At 41.0% G+C, this 18,621-nt stretch overlaps 5 protein-coding genes across 5 annotated transcripts; 3 read left to right on the forward strand and 2 right to left on the reverse strand.

Moving 5' to 3' along the window:
• Positions 1-139: 139 nt before the first annotated feature.
• BCR41DRAFT_344655 (hypothetical protein) lies at positions 140-5,733 on the reverse strand (the record flags this gene model as incomplete). The annotated part of the gene is made up of 11 exons (XM_022022559.1): positions 4,605-5,733; positions 4,150-4,259; positions 3,923-4,027; positions 3,760-3,825; positions 3,589-3,657; positions 3,364-3,485; positions 3,148-3,267; positions 2,289-3,049; positions 1,936-2,168; positions 1,452-1,835; positions 140-1,336 (listed from the first exon to the last, which is right to left on the reverse strand). The coding sequence occupies exons 1-11, from the start codon at positions 5,323-5,325 to the stop codon at positions 143-145; spliced, it is 3,885 nt and encodes a 1,294-aa protein (XP_021885792.1). The 5' UTR covers positions 5,326-5,733.
• A 166-nt stretch (positions 5,734-5,899) lies between these two features.
• Positions 5,900-8,007, forward strand: BCR41DRAFT_344656 (hypothetical protein). The gene has a single exon (XM_022022560.1). The coding sequence runs from the start codon at positions 6,045-6,047 to the stop codon at positions 7,983-7,985; it is 1,941 nt and encodes a 646-aa protein (XP_021885793.1). The 5' UTR covers positions 5,900-6,044; the 3' UTR covers positions 7,986-8,007.
• Positions 8,008-8,124: 117 nt separating this feature from the next.
• Positions 8,125-14,980, forward strand: BCR41DRAFT_344657 (Fanconi anaemia protein FANCD2). The gene is made up of 21 exons (XM_022022561.1): positions 8,125-8,399; positions 8,486-8,593; positions 8,745-8,841; positions 8,935-9,015; positions 9,124-9,451; positions 9,557-9,636; positions 9,723-9,886; positions 9,984-10,326; positions 10,413-10,685; positions 10,807-11,004; positions 11,099-11,314; positions 11,409-11,479; positions 11,577-11,629; positions 11,721-12,010; positions 12,109-12,435; positions 12,536-12,667; positions 12,788-13,063; positions 13,162-13,332; positions 13,631-13,930; positions 14,036-14,496; positions 14,591-14,980. The coding sequence occupies exons 1-21, from the start codon at positions 8,134-8,136 to the stop codon at positions 14,937-14,939; spliced, it is 4,584 nt and encodes a 1,527-aa protein (XP_021885794.1). The 5' UTR covers positions 8,125-8,133; the 3' UTR covers positions 14,940-14,980.
• An 88-nt stretch (positions 14,981-15,068) lies between these two features.
• Positions 15,069-16,484, forward strand: BCR41DRAFT_344659 (hypothetical protein). The gene is made up of 5 exons (XM_022022562.1): positions 15,069-15,193; positions 15,303-15,416; positions 15,572-15,633; positions 15,728-15,861; positions 16,018-16,484. The coding sequence occupies exons 1-5, from the start codon at positions 15,186-15,188 to the stop codon at positions 16,471-16,473; spliced, it is 774 nt and encodes a 257-aa protein (XP_021885795.1). The 5' UTR covers positions 15,069-15,185; the 3' UTR covers positions 16,474-16,484.
• A 22-nt stretch (positions 16,485-16,506) lies between these two features.
• BCR41DRAFT_344662 (glutathione S-transferase) lies at positions 16,507-17,700 on the reverse strand. The gene is made up of 4 exons (XM_022022563.1): positions 17,482-17,700; positions 17,316-17,390; positions 16,880-17,161; positions 16,507-16,769 (listed from the first exon to the last, which is right to left on the reverse strand). Exons 1-4 carry the CDS (start codon positions 17,641-17,643, stop codon positions 16,563-16,565), a joined length of 726 nt encoding a protein of 241 aa, XP_021885796.1. The 5' UTR covers positions 17,644-17,700; the 3' UTR covers positions 16,507-16,562.
• Between the last annotated feature and the right edge of the window lie 921 nt (positions 17,701-18,621).

Here is an 18,621-nt window from a genome sequence, read left to right on the forward strand (position 1 = left end):
TTCTTTCCATTCCTAAACACATAGAATGGTTGAATGAAACTGCAATACAAGCACTAAAATAGATTCAGGTTAGTCCTTTAACCTGAGTGCTCGGGACATGCTTTTTTTTTTTTTTTTTTTTTCATTCGTTTTCATTATATGCTCATCCAGAACCCCCACGACCACGGCCACGACCGCCGCGTGCTCCCCGTGATGCCCAGTTCTTGTTATTACGCGAATCATCTGAATCACGATATTCATCGCGGTCCCCCCCTCCACGTTGACCGCTCAATCCAGCACGGCCACCTCCCCGGTAGGTCCCTCGCCCTCCGCGTCCACCACGAGGTGCGAAGCCACCACGACCGTTACGACTGCCACCACGACCGCCGCGACCCCCACGACTATCGCGGAAATTGCTGTCGCATGGCTGGTACGAGTTATCATCTTCATTTCGATAGCTATTGCTTTGATTTCTTGAATGACTATTGTTCTGATCTGGATAGTAATCATCATTGCTACCACTTAGAGAAGAACGACGGCCATTATAATGATGCTTAATCACGCGATCATCGTTATCCACACTATCCTCCCTGCGGCGCTTAGAGTTTTCATTATTGTAACTGTAGTCGCTAGAATTTGAGTCAGTTTGATCCCAATTTCGATCACGTAAATTTCCTCCACTGGAATAGGTTCGGCTGTCACGGTTATTACTATCGTTCCAGTTACTGCTATAAGCATAGCTATCATAAGAGTCTCGTCTATTATTACTCACAGACGAAGATCCTGTTCTTTCTGGGAGACCGGGGTTATCTCTACTATCCCTTCGGTTTGGGTCATTGCCATTGTAGTCACCATACTGGTTGTCATTACCCTTGCTTTCAATGTAAACCCTCTGTTGGTCTGTTAACGGAACCTGTGAAAGCAGCTGATCTAGCTGGGAGGGAAGAGGTGCTCTTCCATGAGGCACACTTTGGTGTGATGGCTGGTTTCCTGGATTTATTGGAGGTATAGCAGGAGAGACAGGCGGTATAAGAGGCATAGCACCCAGTCTTGGCAAAACGGGGGGTGGAGGTGGAGGCATCATCATATTTGGTAATTGAGCATGCTGCATTGCTGGTGTCATACCACCTAATTGTGCCATCGGCATACTCATACCCATTCCCAAGTTTAACGCAGCTGAGCCATATGATTGCTGTGGCAGTTGAGGTTGAAATTGCTGTTGAACTGCCTGAGATAATTGAGCAAGATGAGGCATCAAAGCCATTAACCCAGAAGCGGTGGGCTCTCCAGAATTAACTCCTGAACCATCAGTAGCACTGGCCTGCATCGCCGCTTTACTCTGCTGTTGGACTTGACTCTATGATGAGACACATGAAAATAGTAAATTATGTGGGGAATTGATACAACAATTAGCTTTTTACCTCTTCCTAATTGAAAGTATCTCCAACAGGCTATTTCATACATGCACTTACCAGAAGATGAAGCAATTGTTGCACTTGGGTTTCAGCATTATTCTTTTGAGGTTCCGGCACAGCTGGCGGGCCCGGTGATATATCCGGACCCATAGGTTTCGATAAGGTCAACGGAGAATCAGCAGTTGAGTATGCCGGTTGCGCTAGTTGTGCTGGGCTCGTGGGACTAGATGAGTACTCTGATCTCATCCCAACTTGACGAAAATCAGACGGCAGCGTTTGCGAAACCGGTGCTAGATGATTCAGTTGAGGAGTTTGTGGAGGGTTCAATGCTTTCAAGCGAGGGTCTTGAAGTGTCTGCTGTCCGTAATTAGAAGGGTTAAGATTGACCGGCATTGATGAAGTAGGAACATTGTCGGCGCGCATAATGATATTGTTCATTAGCTATGAAATGGTAAAGACAATTTTGTATGAGTCGTAAAAGTACATTTTTAGAAAAAGAAGTAAACATTACGGAAATGGGCGCATGTCCTCAAGCCTTTACCTGCTGTGTCTTCTGCGCTTGTTCCATACGTTCCTGCATTGTCATACCAAGTGAATTGAACTGTGGTGTTAACGGAGAATTACTGACATTCAGTGTGCTCAGTTGATTTTGTATAGGTATGGTTGGCAAAAACTGCTGGAAAATAGGAACCGGTGGAGGTGGCAATCCAGCTATTGCAATATGGGGTGGCTGGACATAACCTTGTAGCTGGTTCGCTTCATGGGGATTCGGAACTGCTAGGCAGAGATGAGGGCAAAGTAGATAGAATAAGTAATATAGTCACTCAAGTATGTCGACTATTGTCCTGACGAACAAATGTGCTCTTGTTCGGTTATCTTGTTGAAATAAACTACCTTTAGGTGAGATATCCCGTCCACGATAATCATAAGACCTATCTTTCCGGTCATAGTCATTACTCCTGTCACGAGTCCTATCACTATCTCTGCTGAAGTCTCTATCATCTCGGTTGTTATTTCGGTTGCGATCTCTATCATAGTCCAAATCACGACCACGCTCTCGGTCGCGATCTCGATCTCGATCTCGATCACGGCTTCGATCATAATCACGACTATCTTTATCTCGATCACGACCTCGATCTCTTCCTCTATCGATGTCGATCCTTCCCCCTCTCTTATAATCAGTACCGCGAGAGTTATCCCTTCTATCGCGTGAGTTACTTCTTCTTTCAGGAGAGTGATTTCTTCTTTCACGCGAGCTATCTCTCTCGTCACGCGAGTTATCCTGACGATCGCGCGAACTATCTCTTCTACCACGATACTTATCTGGACTATCACGACGATCATGACGATCTCGACGATTGTCTAAATCCTGGTGGTCAGATCGATACCGATCTCTCGAATCATCTCTGTTCCGCCGGTTTTTATTGTCATGTTCCCTATCACGGAAATCATCCCGATTAGCAGGCCGGTAGGTTGAGGATTCACCTTGCCGCTTCTGATTTTTGTTATTGAGACTATTAAAGCTCTTTCTTTCAGGAGAGGCCGAACGGTCTCGGTTATACTTTCCACCGCGTGATTTCTGGCGGTCATTTCGCTCAAGACGGTCCTGTTGTTGATACTGATGCTTTGCAGTTATAAGTAAGTAGCTCGGTGTTCTAAGTATTGAAATAAATTAATAAAAAATACTAAAAATTAAATAATGAGGGAGGAAAGGCATACAATTAATTAAATGCCTCAGCAATGCTCTGCTTACACAGTAACTTCATCCCAGGCATAATAACATTCGATCTTGCCATCCTTCAAATATTTTCCATGGGAATCATGATATGCTTTAACAGTGTGACGAATATCAAAGAACTCCAGGATTCGAGGACTAAAAAATGGTGATGAAAGACACAGCACAGTATAAATAACATTGAAGTCAGAATATATCGCTACAAGGATGTCATATTCAATAAGATGTACTCACAACTTGTTACTATTGGGTGGACGGATTCTTCTGACCTCGCCATACTGAGAGAAAAATTGTTCCAGCTCCTGATCACTCACACTAGCTCCATCAATACCTTTAATATTGATTGAAAGCGAGCCCTTAAAAAGAGATAAAGCACAGTATTATTAGCTATTATAGGCCATCTCTTCAAAATAAAGCGATAGTAGCCGACACTATTGTGGACTGTAAAATGTGCATTACATTGGAATCTTTCTCCTCGCAGGCCCGTTTGGAACTATCGTTTCCTTGAAGTGCAAAATGGACATCAAGCTAAATGGAGGGGGGGGGGGGGGGGGAAATCGCAATGAGGGCTAGAGAAATCATGATACAAGTGATAAAGTCGATAATGAATTGGTTGAGCATGTTACTTACTGCGCGATCATGCAAAATAGTTCCATGAGCTTCTTTTTTGGCATATTCTGCAGCACGGATATCGAACTAGGATACAAACACATGTTTAGAATTAATAACAGCATCAAGAACTGTCGTGTATATTTAACTACCCTTAATTGGTTGACTACACAAAAAGACATACATATCTGATAAAAGCCATGCCACGATCTTGGATCTTATCGCATAGACTTTGAATTTCTCCGTATGGCTCGAATAATTTCCTTACTTCATCTGCCTGAGCAGCATACTTGGTTTGTAGAATTGTAAGAAGGTAAGGAAAAAAAATAAAAAGTCAGGTATAAGAACTATGTTCAATATACATAGCTTTCAACGCAGACACTAAGTCATATCAATATCTTTGAGACTTACGCCCAGATTGCGAATAAATAAGGAGCGATTTAAACTTTCTCTGCTTAGACGCTCTTTAATGAGAACTTGCTCTTTGCTGAGTTTCTTGAGTCTCTCATTCTTTTCAGCATCTATGAAAAGAATAACATCGTATTCGATAGCGAAATACAAACGATGGGAGTGAACGTGAGCCAAACAAAAATAATAATAAAAGGGGGTGAAGAGATGGAAGAGATGAAAAAAGGGCAGCTTATAGGTGCATCTTCACTTGAAACCGTAATACTAATCCTTAAGGAAGTCTGTTGCGTCGAGTAAGCATTCCTGTAATGTATAACTATTGTGTTTTCTGGTACCCTCACATACTGAACATTATATTTTTGTCTTCCTAATGTATGCATGTATGCTATCCAAGCTGATAAAGATACGAGACCAGGTGTTTCCCGAGAAAAGTGATTTTTTATTTGAGTGCTTCTTACCTGTTTGGCTTAGATCGTCTTGATACCTATCATCGGTCGGGGCCTGCGCATCCACTTCCACTTTATATGCATTGGCATATTGCTCATATCCATGTGGCTGTTCATAATAATGAAGCATTGATTCACCATTCTGAGGAACGCTCCATCCTCCTGATTCACCTTGTCCTGTGCCATAAGCGCTTTCACTTTTCACATTTGTATATCCAATGTTACCCAGCATGTATGCGTCAGTTCCGAAGGTATTTGAAGCAGCGTTTGATTCTTCATTGCTGTATGGATTGCCTGGACCATTATTAAAAGCAGGATTCGCAATATTTCCCTGTCTGAAGTACGTAGTCGATCCTTGTAGTGGTTCCAATGAGCGAAAGTGATCAAACATTGGACGGGTTGAGGTTTGCAAAGGATGATACCCTTCAGGTCTAAGCACTTTTTCAGCTTCGAAATTCTGCTGCTGATATGGCCCTCCGCCCATAACATCCACAGGGTTTTCTCGGTGCTGGACCCCTTGTGGCAGCATACTGATGCTACTGTCCGAAGAATAGGTCTGATTTGCGTATGAATTTTGGGGAATGACATCTGACCCACCTGCCTTAAGTGAGATCAAAATTCCACCCGTATGAGTGTTGTAGCCACTGTTCGCTCCAACAATGTTTTTATTTGCTCCTTCATTGGCATCCATGCCCACCACAGGTGGTTCGGCTGAGCTGCTGGTTTGGCTCATTTCAGTATTTTTTTCGATAATACTTTTTTGTTTGTGGATACGTCCTTAGTTCGGATTGTCACAATACACTCGCTTTCTTGCACTCTCAGTACAAGTCTTTTTTTTTTTTTCTAGTGTTCGTTTCAACGTTGCGTCACAGATTGCGAGGTATGGAAAGTCTCTCCTTTTCCTCAACACTTAGTCGATGAGGTTGTTTGTTGACACCAAATGTGTCAATGAAGATCGCTGTTTGTCCTGATCTGAATTCGTGTCTTTTCTCTTAGTCTCTTTTGCCCTCCTCTTTCTAATGGAGGGAATCAGGGAACAGCGGGAGGAGAAGGGATAACCTTGAGATACTTTCGCCCCTAGCTCTCTTTTTGCTCTCAGATGGTGCGATGGTAAAGGAGGGCCCTTGAGTTTGATGAGGACTGTGATAGAATACGGGATCTCTCCTTGCTTTACTTATCGTTCAGTCAAAAAGGCTTTTTCCAGTGGCTTGGACATCCAAAAAAAAAAAAAAAAAAAAAAAAGACTTGAACAATGGTGACGCTTCTTTGCGTTTTTGGTTTTTTGGGCGATGCATGTTGGAGGCAATGCCTTTTCGAACCTCTATAAATATCGGTGATTCCCACTTCACAACCTATCACATTAAAAAACACACTTGATATCGTATTCTTCACCTCTCTTGTCGTCTTGTCTTGCGTACCCATTTTCAATCCCGTTTTATTTAGTGCCCAGCCATGGCTCTCAAAAGGGTTTTTGATACTACAGAGCTTACCCTGTCCATTGGAACGTATCTGAGCCGCAATGATCTTGTGGCCTGTACTCTGGTCTCCAGCGATTGGAATCATATCTTCACACCTCTTGTTTGGAATAGTCTTATTATCACGACCCCAGCACAAAATGCTGCGTTCCTTTCAAAAGCAGGGCAGCATGGTCTTTTCATCAATAGCCTTTTAGTACGGTCCCTTGAAACATGCAATGCGGAATCCTTGGAAGCTGCTATGTCACTTCCCCATTCCCTGACAATAAGCTGGCATAAACTAGCCATACCCGCATCATTCCAATACTCTCTGCCTCCTCCCTTCGAAACATTCACATACCACTCATTAAATCTCAAAGCTATCTGGCTCCGTACAAAGGAAAGGCTTCAGTTTGAAAATGAAGCAGAAACACAAGATCTCGAGCAGGCACGGCTTCCATATTTACAGGCGATCCTTCTATCCGCCAAACAAATGCTTGCTTGGGAAGCAAAATTGGCAACATTTTTTCAGCAATTAAATGGTCTCAGAATGCTGGATATCATGACCTTCCCCTTCGATCAAGGTGCCTCTCTTCGAGCAGTTGTGGACTCACTGCCGAGGCTGGAAAGACTACAACTGGCAAACCAGCGTCGAATGAAACCGGACCTAGGCGCTTTACAGTATTTACTATCGCATTTAGGCAAGTGCATCTCATACTTCGGTTTGTCCGCTTACTTCTGCAGTATTAGCAATGATGCTACAGTTAGCTCTTCACCATCCGGGGTACCAACATTGCCAATGCTTCCTCGCCTCAATGAAATCCTTATCGATGGCAAGATGCGGGGGCTGGAAGAAGACATGTTCCTGCCACTCATTAAGCGCTGTTCGCAACTGAAAAAGATTTCTGTCTCCACTTCATCAACAAGCTTTATTTGGGGTCTTTCAAAGGCACTTAAATCGCACTGTCCTCTCCTCGACAGCCTGATAGTTGGACACACAGACGCTCCAATTGATGATGAAGACTGTGCCAAATGGCTTGAAGCAAGCCAAGCATGGAAGGAGTTGTCGTTCCAATGCGTAACAGGATTTGGATCTAGGACTCGGGAGGCTGTACTACAACACTCTTCTACACTGGAATCATTCACGGCAACACGTTGTCTAGGACAACCGCCATATTTTTTTATGGATATTCTCCAGACCTGCCCGAACTTAAAGAAGCTTAATCCGTTTGACTTTGACTCTAAAGGATTTGCACCTATAAAAGCCCGAGCTTTCGCTCAAAAACACATTGCTGCCGCAGGATCAATCAAGTTTTTCCGGCTACGAATCGATGCTTCGAATCAATCCTCACTTCAGCAAGAATCAACCGCCGCTACTCTTCAATCTACGTTGCCTTTGCTGCCTCAGCACAGATTTGCTGGCCCATCAGAGACAAGTCAAATAAACAATGATCATACAGTCACACCAGGGAACCCTAAGCGGCCATTACATCGAGAATTGATATCGAATATAGGGGTAAATGGAATTATGGGTTTGCGAAATCAAGCATCAATGACCCATCGCAGCTGTTATGGACGTCTTGCAACCATGACAGACCTTGAAGAACTTTGGTTAGGTGATCCAGACATAGATTACATGAACACTGAGACTATGCTGATGACCAAAATGTACGATCAGGCACCGCTTGATATCGAACAGACTGTAAACTCTGGGCTTGATTTATCGCTTGAGAGTGGACTAGATTTAATGTCTGGCATGGATAAACTACGAATCCTGGGTGTCCATGGTCTTCCACATCGGATAGGAATTGAGGAATTGAGATGGATGGTACGAGAATGGCCTAAGTTGAGAAGGATCCATGGTCTTTTCTGGAGGAGACAATCACCAGAAATGGTGCAATGGATACAGGAGAATGCACCGTTCCTTCAACATTCATAGAAACATTGACTATATTTATCAGAGTGATAAATAGTCTCAAATAAATAAAAGCAAAAATGTCATAGCATCGCCACCGCCACCAATTTTCCTATTGAAAGAAGGCGTGCCTTTGTTCCAGTATTTTCCTTCTCTCATTTGTCAACAAGAGATGACTTTGACAGTAGGGCCAACAGTATTCTACGCCATTTGCCAAGAGGCGGGTTTGGTTCTAGGCATGAATGGATCGCCTAACATGCTGAATGTAGAGCCTCCTCGATTCCAACGGGACACTGCTCGACTCATTCAGCGAAACTACTCAGGGTCCGATTGTGTTGAATCATTCCTTGAGGGTCTACAGGAACATTTAGAAAAACCACAAAACTTACGAGCATGCCTGCTACCTATTTCAAGTTCTTCTGCAGAAAGAATATCTTCGTAAGGCTTTCTTTTTAGGCAGTATTTATTGCGTCCTATGAAAATACCAATTCATGTAACCTTCAATGATCCTTTTACATTGATAGATTCTCGTTGAATGAGAGTTTAATCCGCATACTTTTGGGAATTGATATACTTCAACCAGGACTTATGGAAGCTTTACTTGACCAGATATTTGGTTTTCTGAATGATGAGTATGATTTATTTTGAGGCACCTGAAATGGATCAACTATACAGAAAAGGTGTTTTTATTTTTATTTTTTTTTATTTTCAGTTTCAATTCGATGCATATTTATATATAACGAGCTGCTTTTTACTATGCATACAATGTCAACTACCATATAGCGAAATAGACTCGCCAATACCAAAACTCATCCTTCAACAATTAAAATGGCTAAATAACATCATTGAGCCTGGAAAGCTTTCAGCTAAGCTTTTGGAGGTACTTGCTTCGCATACAGCTTAGGTTTTTTGATGGTGGCCTAAACAAGATTTCCAAAATAGTTATTGAATGGTATTGATATGTATTTGATAGGTGATTGGCCTCTCGTCCCAGCCAATTCAGAGGGATATCATTACAAGTTTACCAGAAATTATACCGGATTCTGAGCATAGAGTAAATGCGATTTTCATTTAAGTCTTGGATCTATGGAATCCCTTCATTGTCTGAGCCAACTGACCATTTCTTCTTCTTTTTCTTTTTTGCGTGGGAAATGATATCAAGGCGGTAGTGCTAGGTCTCGTTGAGCTGATGGAGAATTCATCAGAACTCATGGTCCCCATTTTGGATGCATTATCCAATCTTAATTTACAATCAGACATATTGGTCAATGCCAGGAACCATGTCATGAACAAACTTGAATCAGCTGAACTGGATGACCTGCCAATTGTCATCAAATTCCTGCTTCAAACTGTCGAGCCCGAAACTGTTGAAGATGTGATTGAGGCAATCCGTGCCAACCTCGATTTTGGATCAATCAATAAACTCCAGAAGAATGTAAATCAAAAATCTAAGAGGGCGTCTAATCAAACCCCCGAGGTTTTGATTCTAGGTAATCAACCACTTTCATATCCATTCACAAACTCAAGATCGACTATAGCCTTTTCTCTCTTACACAAATTTCACACATATCTGACTCTTCAATTTGATTTCTCAGATGCACTCAAAACTGGCATTCGATTCCAGAAATTTGTGACAGACGCATGGTATAAGGCCTTGGCTAATATAGTTAAATCAGTAAGTCCCAACTACCTATTTAAATGGAACGCCGCGCTCTTCTCGCTTCATTTATATTATTAATATATTATTTCTCAACTGTATAGGGTCAATACAAAGTAATTGATATCATGGTCATTTTGATTCTACATTCTATCGTCAACCTCAAGAAAAAAATTGAGGTCTTGATCCGCAAAAAGATCATTGATGGGCTACTTACCAGAAAGCTACTTAGTGAGACAATTATGATCCATGGCATATCACTCAGAGAGTAAGGTGAAATTTTATTTGTACAACTTATAATAAGTGGAAACTGAGTATCGTGTATTGGCGAAATAACAGGCTATTCTGTATAAAACTTCAAACAGATATATGCCAGCAGTCCTGTCGATATCCGAAAACTTACTCCGATCCAGCGGCAGTCACCCCATTGTAGCCAGAACAGCCTCCACTCTCTATACAAGCGCATTTCAAGTATCGGATATATTTTATCGTCAAGAGATTGTAGGCTCTCTTCTAGTGCATATTGGTAGTGGGTCCTCGGTAGAAATCGACGCTTCGTTAGCTGTTCTTCAGAACATTGTCAGGGTCTCAAGGGCCGCATTGAACGAGTACAGTGCATTCATCAAGGGCGTATTAGATTATCTCGACAATCTGTCTCTCGAACAGATCAGACAGTTTTATTTACTTCTTGGGTCACTGGCTAGAGAAGTACGCTTAAAGGTTTATTTAGTAGCTTCAACAATGCCTTGATATGCAGCATGTCCTAAGCTCAGATGTTTTTTTTTCTGTATTAGGATGAAACCTCTGCAAATTCTGGAACACTTCTTAACGACCTTCACATCTTGATTCGCAAGCAACTATCTAATCCAATAGTGAGGTTCAAGAAAATTGGAGTCATGGGTGCGATTGCCATGGTTCAGGCATTCGGGGTCAAGGAGAGCGCTCAGAGTGGCAGAGGCTCCTCTAGTCAGGCCGTTACCAGCCATCGCCAAGCGGAGTCAGATCCACTCCTCAAGATTTCAGTATCTTATCTCCAAATGATCAGGGATTCTTGCCAAAAGTCATCCGTACATATCACCTTTATATATATTTTTTTATCCCTACTGTGTAATGCCTTTGCGTCGACTACCAACAAACCGTTAGTTGACGTTAATGAACCTATCAACATAATATGAAAACCATTCATAGGTTTGTCTAGCCCTGACATACGATGAACTTGCAAGCATGGTTATTGCAGGCAATCTTGATCCAAAATTAGTGTTCTGGATCAAGGAAGAATTCTCTGACCAATTTGCAGGAACATTTGTTTTCGCCGCCAACGAGGTCTTCACAATGCGGCCAAGCAGGAATATAGCCATGGAGCGCTGGATGAATCTCGATGGTCCTGTAAGTATTGTCCTTTTATGTTTACTACTGATACCTCTAAGGCTTTTGAGTACTGATGTTTTCAGCTCAATTCAAATTCATGACGGTTTATTAGGAGTCAGAACTATCGATCGGCATCATGCCTAGTTTATGTGCTGATATAGCAGAGTCATCACAGAGTGCTGGGTTTAGCACTGAAGATACCTCCGTGTACCTGTGCTCACTATTCAAGTTACTACAGGCTACTGAAAAGAGCGGGGAAAATGGCTTGGATGACATCGATGGGCTTTTAGGATGTGGAATCACCATGTTTAAGCGAGAATACTTCGAGGTAATGGATCGCGATATGGCACGCAAAACAAGGACTATAGGATATTGACCTCTGACTATACTGCTTTATATGGATGTTCTCTCTAATTTAATAGGATGTCTCTGAGGTGTATAGTATCGAGATCTGCCACATGATTGCACAGGGTTTGTTGTGTGCTATTAATTGGTATGAGAGTGAAGTTTGATTGTAGCGGCTTCAAAGCACTGGTGTCAATTTGGAAGATCCTTACTGAAACAGTGCCGTACTTCCTTGTATACACTAGGTTTCGCGAAATTTCAAACGCGTTTTCATTCGATGCTTCTGATCAAACGATGGGTAAGATCATCGCCACTAACCTACTCTCTTACCCAGTTGTAAACAAACAATTCCTCGATACGTTTACTAAAACATACAATTCACTTTACAGCACGAATTATTATCCGTTTGCAGCAAATCTCGGAATTGGAGCGAATGTTCCGACATGTCTTGAAAAGCGTTCCTGGCTTCCGGCCATTGGAGGCCAGTCAAGCTGCGGCCAAAGATGTCTCGCGAGGGACTGTGCCAATGTCTTTATCGATCCAACCAGTGAGCTCTAATGCGATGGGCAAGATGTCAACGCGAGCCATGGATATCGACCAGCCACAAAAACCTTTCACGGTTCACTCAAGCGAGATTGTGACATATGAATCTCTATCGCCTTATCTCAGAGAGTTTGAAGTATGACCCACGACCTACTGGGCATAAGTAAATTATTCGCGCTTTCACCAAAAACTCCTTAGCTGACATGCCTCCCTCCTTTCTCATGGAAATATTAGATGGATGTGTTCCACGTTTTACGTGTCCACAAGCCAATCACTCGAGAGATCTTTGAAATATCTGAGATTACTCAAGACAAGAACGTCCAACTGCAGTACCCTGAACTATTATTTTTGCTTAAAGACCTTCATGCCAAGATTATGTTCAAACTTCCTTTACCTGTTACAAACCTGCCATTCGGAAAAAAACCACAGCCGCCTGTAGCAAATAATTTGCTGCTCGTGCGTATGAACACATTTGATTTTGTTCGCAATGTGCTTTTGATCATTCCACATGTTGCGACGAAGTCAAAGATGATGCTGGAAACGCTGCATCATGAAGAAGAGGTAATGATAAGGAGCAATAGTCAATTGATTAAGGCATCAAAAAGAAACATATGCGGCTCGTTGCACATTGTAGACTGAAATTGACCCTGTAATACTGTAGGTCAGGGATCAAAACGGAGAAATGGTGGATCATAGTATTATCATGGAATGCCTGAATGTCTCATTAAAGGTGCTACAATCCCTTCTATCCTGGAACGAGATCAAGGCAAGCGATCAAAAAGAGCTACGGCTTGTAAGTATCATAAAAAAAAATCTATTCTTTATTCCATAGTTCCGGTGTGCTGTAGCTTTGTTTTTTATAGTATTATTAATGTTGTTGTTGTTTTTTTGCATTTCAAAAACCATATAATAGGAGCTGCTCAAATCCCTTGCTTTGGATGAGCTATCGGAGGAGCAGAAGGCATCAGTACAAAAGTCTGTCAATCTTTCAGCAATGGCGGTTCAAGCTTTTAATAATTTATCGGCATGGCGGAAAATGATGCCAAACTTTGAATGCTCCACTTTGCTTATTGAAATAATTGATAAACTATTGAGTTTAGTCCCTGTGAACTCAGAGACATCTACTAAGGCGTCAGCTCTTGCAACTGACGTCCTATCGTACAGATGGCCAGCATCTAATAACATCAAGGTGAACCTGATTTCATTATTGAAAACTAGTAACACACATATTTCGGTTCTTTTAGCTATTTGGGGTCTTAAAGCTAACTATTATTATTATTATTTCAGCCTGATCGTCTCGCATATGTTCTAAGTCAACAAATTGGAAAGTCGGACATGCGACTTGCTATGATAAATGAATACGTGACAAAAGTGTTGCCATCCTTTCTGGATCAAGATGAAGGACATGCTGAGCTTCATCCACTTCTTACTACTAGTACATTCACTACTTATACAAAGGTGAAAAAAAAGAACTTTAGTCTAAGTTTTTTTATCGTCTTGATTTAGCAGCGGTCGTAACTAACTTTTTCCATCTTTATTTTATTTTATTTTATTTATTTTATTTTATTTATTTTATTTATTTTATTTTATTTTATTTATTTTATTTATTTTATTTTATTTTATTTATTTTATTTATTTTATTTATTTTATTTATTTTATTTTATTTTATTTATTTTATTTATTTTATTTTATTTTATTTATTTTATTTTATTTTATTTATTTTATTTTATTTATTTTCTACTGTTATTGGTAATAGGCCCTTCATACTCAACTTGCTCTACTGGTGGGGGAATTTGATGAGGAGAAATTTGATAATACGCAAGCGGCATTCGACCATATTTCAGATCTATGTCTCTGTTTCCAGCAATTGGCAGCGTTTGTCAAATCAAATGATAAACGAGAGGTCCTTGGAGTAACTTTGAAACACTCAAAGGTGTTTATGGAGCAGTTCATCAAGAGAATCTTGCCTTTTTTAGGAGTCCATTTCCGAGGACATCAAGATACGGTTGCAAGAATATTCAAGAATCACTTGCAACCTGCTACACGATCACTTCAGGTATGGAACCATTTGACTTGCTAATTACTTCTATCATTGGCTCAACTTACTGTTTCACTCAATGATACGTTCCCTGTGTGTGCTGTGTCTGCATTTCGCCACTAGAATGTCTGTGGGCATGCAAAGGCATCCAGAGAGCAGGCATTGATGGCGATGGTTCCTTCGATCAAGAAAACCATGGAAGGGCTTATTTTCGAGGTTAAGCTGATGTTGGAGACAAATGATGCAGGAGCGGCATTCTGGCTTGGTAACTTGAAACATCGTAATCTTCGGGGTGAGGAGATCAGTTCGCAGCTTCCTGCTGTATCTGATGAAGAGTCCGACCATGACCAGAGTATAGATGAGCAAGGAGATGGCGATACGGCGAGTAATGATGATGTAGCTCAAACCAACTCGAGGAAGAAAAGGGCTCGCGGCGGTACATCTAAGCCTTTGTCTTCTACAAGGGCCAAAAACTCCAAAGAATTTAAAAAGGCAGTAAACACCAATTCCAAGGATAGCCGTGCTAAGTCAAAGAAATCTGCCGCTACGACAGAAGATGAAGATGTACGAATACATACAAAGAGGTAAGCAAAAGGAATAATAAAAGAAAAAAGAAAAACTTAGAGTGTTTAGCTCATAAGCTAATGTCTAATTTTTATTTTATAAATGCATATAAAGTCAAATTACAAATAGTGATATGAGTGAAGATGAACAAGATCAACTGGTGAATGAAGATGAGAGTGATATTGGCATTGAGAAGAGAAGGAGGAAAGCGCCGCGGATCCAAGTGGAAGACAGGGATGATGAGGATGAAGCAGTTGGAGCAGAAGAAGTGGATGAACTTGACGACGATGATGAAGATCAATACGATGCTCGTATGCTTGAGGTACAGGAAGAGAGAGCAGAGCGACGTCGTCGTGTCCGCAATCCGTTTATTGATGATGCAGCCTCGGAAGGTGACGAGGAAGAAGACGAGGAGGAAGAGGAAGAAGAGGAAGAAGAAGGAGAAGACCTTGATAGCTACTAATAAGATTAGATCTAGAAAAACATTATCCAATATAATCACGGCCATTGTGGAGCAGCCTGATGGGCTGAGCCTTTTTGGACTTTACTTGCTCACATCTATGTAGTTCATTCATCACATTTACCTTCCTTTTTTTTTTTTACTAACATTCGGTAGAATCAGCTTTTTTTCCTATTGTGCAGCATCCATTTCTCCCATCTATACAGCCAAGACAAGACTATAAAATACAATACACATCACATTGCTGCAATGAGTTGGTAAGAGCGAGATGAATGTGCTTGTCTCCTTAAAAAAGTGTTTGGTATTCGTAAGTGTGTATGCCCTGTTTATTTATCTTTTATGGGTGTTTTATTTGACATTATGTAGGTCTGGTCTTAAGAAGAATCTGTCCAGGGCAACCACTTCGGTGTTGTCCAAGACAGGAAATATTGATAGGACAACAGACCGGGAGTTTGAAGAAGAGGAGAAGCGCTTCAGGAGGTAAAAAAAAAGTGGACAGATGTGTATGGATATTAAAAATGAAAACATACGAGGACATGAATGCAGCCATGACTCTGTCCTTGGTCTTTTCTATTATTAATCAGGTTATTATGTTTCTTGTCTTTCCTCAAATTAACATTAATTTTTTTTTTCAGTCTGGAGCAAAAGGTTGAAAAGCTTCAAAAGGAGGCCAATGGATATGCACAAGCCGTGAGACGTATGTATAATGTTTTGTTAATATTTTGCCAACCTTGGGGAATCAACTGTCAAAACGCAGACTTATTCGCGTCCTACCTTTCATCCAAGCGTAGATATGACAGGATCGCAGCTTAAGATCGCATCAACTATTGATCAATTCTATGATGAAGGAGCACCAATGGGGATTTATGGCGTGAAATATAAAGAGGCTGTTGCCAAGCTTGAGCAGCAAACCCAAGACGAAGTGGTAACGTTCGTGTTTGTTTAATGTTTTTTACCCTCTTTTGTTACGACAGAAGAACAAAATACTATTAAATTCTTAAAAAAGAAAAGAAATGAAAGAGAAAGAAAGTACAATTGATAGGCCTGTTCTTATTCTATTTTCTTTTTGTTTATATTTTAGGATGCTACATTCAGAACGACAGTGCTAGAGCCTATAGGCAGATATTCTGCCTACTTTCCAGAGATCAATGAGGCAATCAAAAGGCGTAATAAGAAATTACTTGACTATGACTCTGCTCGATCTAAAGTCCGTAAGCTAGTGGAGAAACCATCGGAGGATAATACGAAATTACCACGAGCAGAACAGGAAGCTAATACATTGCGAGAGGCCTATGAAAGTATCAATGCACAATTGACCTCAGAACTCCCCAAGATCATTGATAGTCGAGTGGCGTACTTGGACCCATCCTTTGAGGCGGTCGTCAAATCACAATTGTCGTTCTCCCAGGATGCACACAGCACTCTGGAAGGCCTGCGACAGTTCTTTCCACCGGAGACAGAGGGCTATGAACTTGAGGAGTCAGCAGAGGGCATCTTGGCCCAGATGAGAGAGTTGTCTATCTGTGGGCTAGCCTAAAAACAATGAGATCATTACAATGAATATAATTTTTTTTTCCTTTTTTTTTAATGATAACAAACTATAATTTTAGTGTACGATGTAAAAGACTAGAACCCGAAGAATCCGATATTCTTTGCAGTGTATGTTTGATATTGCTCGGTAGCTCGCCATTCCGCATATTTAGGGTCCTTCTCCAGCTTGGCCTTGACAGCCATGATGGCTGGAGTCTTTTCTTCGGAAATCTGGACATCATTTCCGCACAGATATATCAAATGCTCGATCACAGATGCTGTCTTAATATCTGCAATTGATAACTTTTAAAATTAAATAAAAATTAGTCAATCGGACATATCTTTTTTTTTAAAAAATATATAAATATATATATGTATATTATGAGCTCATCAAGGTAATTTTAATAGCTTACTTGGTCGCCTACATAGTGACCATTCGATCCGTTGGCCTTCAAATGTTTTTCATGAGCCTGAATCCAAGAAGGTAAGTTTGATTCCTTGAAACGTTTCAGGAATGTACGTTTATCTTCTTCGTTAGGAGATTGAACAATGCTATGAACTAGAAAGGTGAAAAGAGAATGTGTAGAACTGTGGTACATCCGGATAAGACTTTCTTGCCAAAAGTCATTGCCTAAAAGACCTGATCTCTTAGCCAGAAAGCTTTCAATGGCACTGATCTCTGCAAGTTCAAGCACCTTTGAGAGATATAAAAAATAAACGGATGAATGAATGAACGATAGAGCTACATAGGGCTCATTGGCGATTTTCCTTTATTTTATTTTCCTTTATTTTATTTTCCTTTATTTTATTTTCCTTGTAGCATTCAAAACTTGGTGGTTAGTACAGTACCTTGCCAGACCGCGTTTCTTCCTTCAGAACAGGGACGTGTCCAAATGGAGTCAATTGTTTTAGGGCACGCCAATCCTATACATCGGAAAGATAAGGAAAGTATAAGTTGAAATGACTTATCTTTCTTTCCAATTTTTTTTCTTAAGGGAGAAAGAGTTAATCATACAGCCAGGTACACGTCTGTGAACTTGTATGGTTCTCCAGAAAGGATCAGAGTCGTTCGAATGCAACCAGCCAGACCATGGAAAGGGAAGTAGATCAGATTGTGAGTGTTGTCTTTAGTCAGTACCAGATCAGCTGTATCCGACGAAGTTGTTGAATCTACCATTTTTGTTCCTGGAAACCAACGTTGCGATGTGGAAGAGTATGCGGAACAAAAGTAAAGTGAAAAGGTGATTAAAAGAGTCAAATGCATACAATATTTATATTTATAGTTCCCTTGTTTGTCGCCCCGGATGCTGCGCAAAAATTCAAAATAAAGTCCGATGTTTTCAATTAATCAGGCCTTAATTACCTGCTATGTCCTCCATGGCGACTTCTCACCGCTAGCAGTGAAATGAAGAGGCGACAATGTTACTCTTAACGCCTTCTTTGATGTAGCGGTCATGCTTGAATCGTTCGATTCAAGGGAATAGAGTAACGAGTGATCGTCAGCTTACGCTAAAGACATGTAGAAGAGAGGGTTGCGTCAGTAAAACAATATAGCGTAAATGTCATTAAGATCAAGTGAAAAAGGTAATGGTAAATTTGCGTATCAACACGGCACACGGTTCAATGGGGCTTCTCAGCTTTGATAGTTTCCAAGTCAGCACATGAAAATCAAGGAAGAAAACCTGCTCAGAGGGGAATCGCGGCTTTGGCATGACTCCACGTCAATACACCATGTGTACAACAAGTATCAATAAGCCCTTCATTGATATTACTCCATCATCCTCACCATTAAAAAATTAAAAGTATCACGCTCACTCTTAATTGTGCACAAGGGCAACAAGCTTTACAAGGTGCCTGAAAGAACAAATAGCGAAACCAAGAGAACTGTATAATGGGAGGAAAGACAGGAAAAGAGGAAGAGGATGACGGAGGGTGGGAATGATATAAACAGGGCATATGCAGCATGGTGATGATGTTTAAGTGACTTTTTTTATTTTTGCCACCACGCGCTTCTCGCCCTCTTGCAATGCTTGGCCAATGACTTTGCTCGTATCAATTAGAATAAACCGAATGCAGTTGAGAAATAAGCCGATGTCCCCGATGATATAGTTTGTAGGTCTTTGATCAAGAAAAGGACGATAATTTACAGCGTTCT

This window comes from Lobosporangium transversale (assembly GCF_002105155.1).
Source record: "Lobosporangium transversale strain NRRL 3116 chromosome Unknown BCR41scaffold_2, whole genome shotgun sequence".
In the NCBI taxonomy this organism is placed as follows: domain Eukaryota; kingdom Fungi; phylum Mortierellomycota; class Mortierellomycetes; order Mortierellales; family Mortierellaceae; genus Lobosporangium; species Lobosporangium transversale.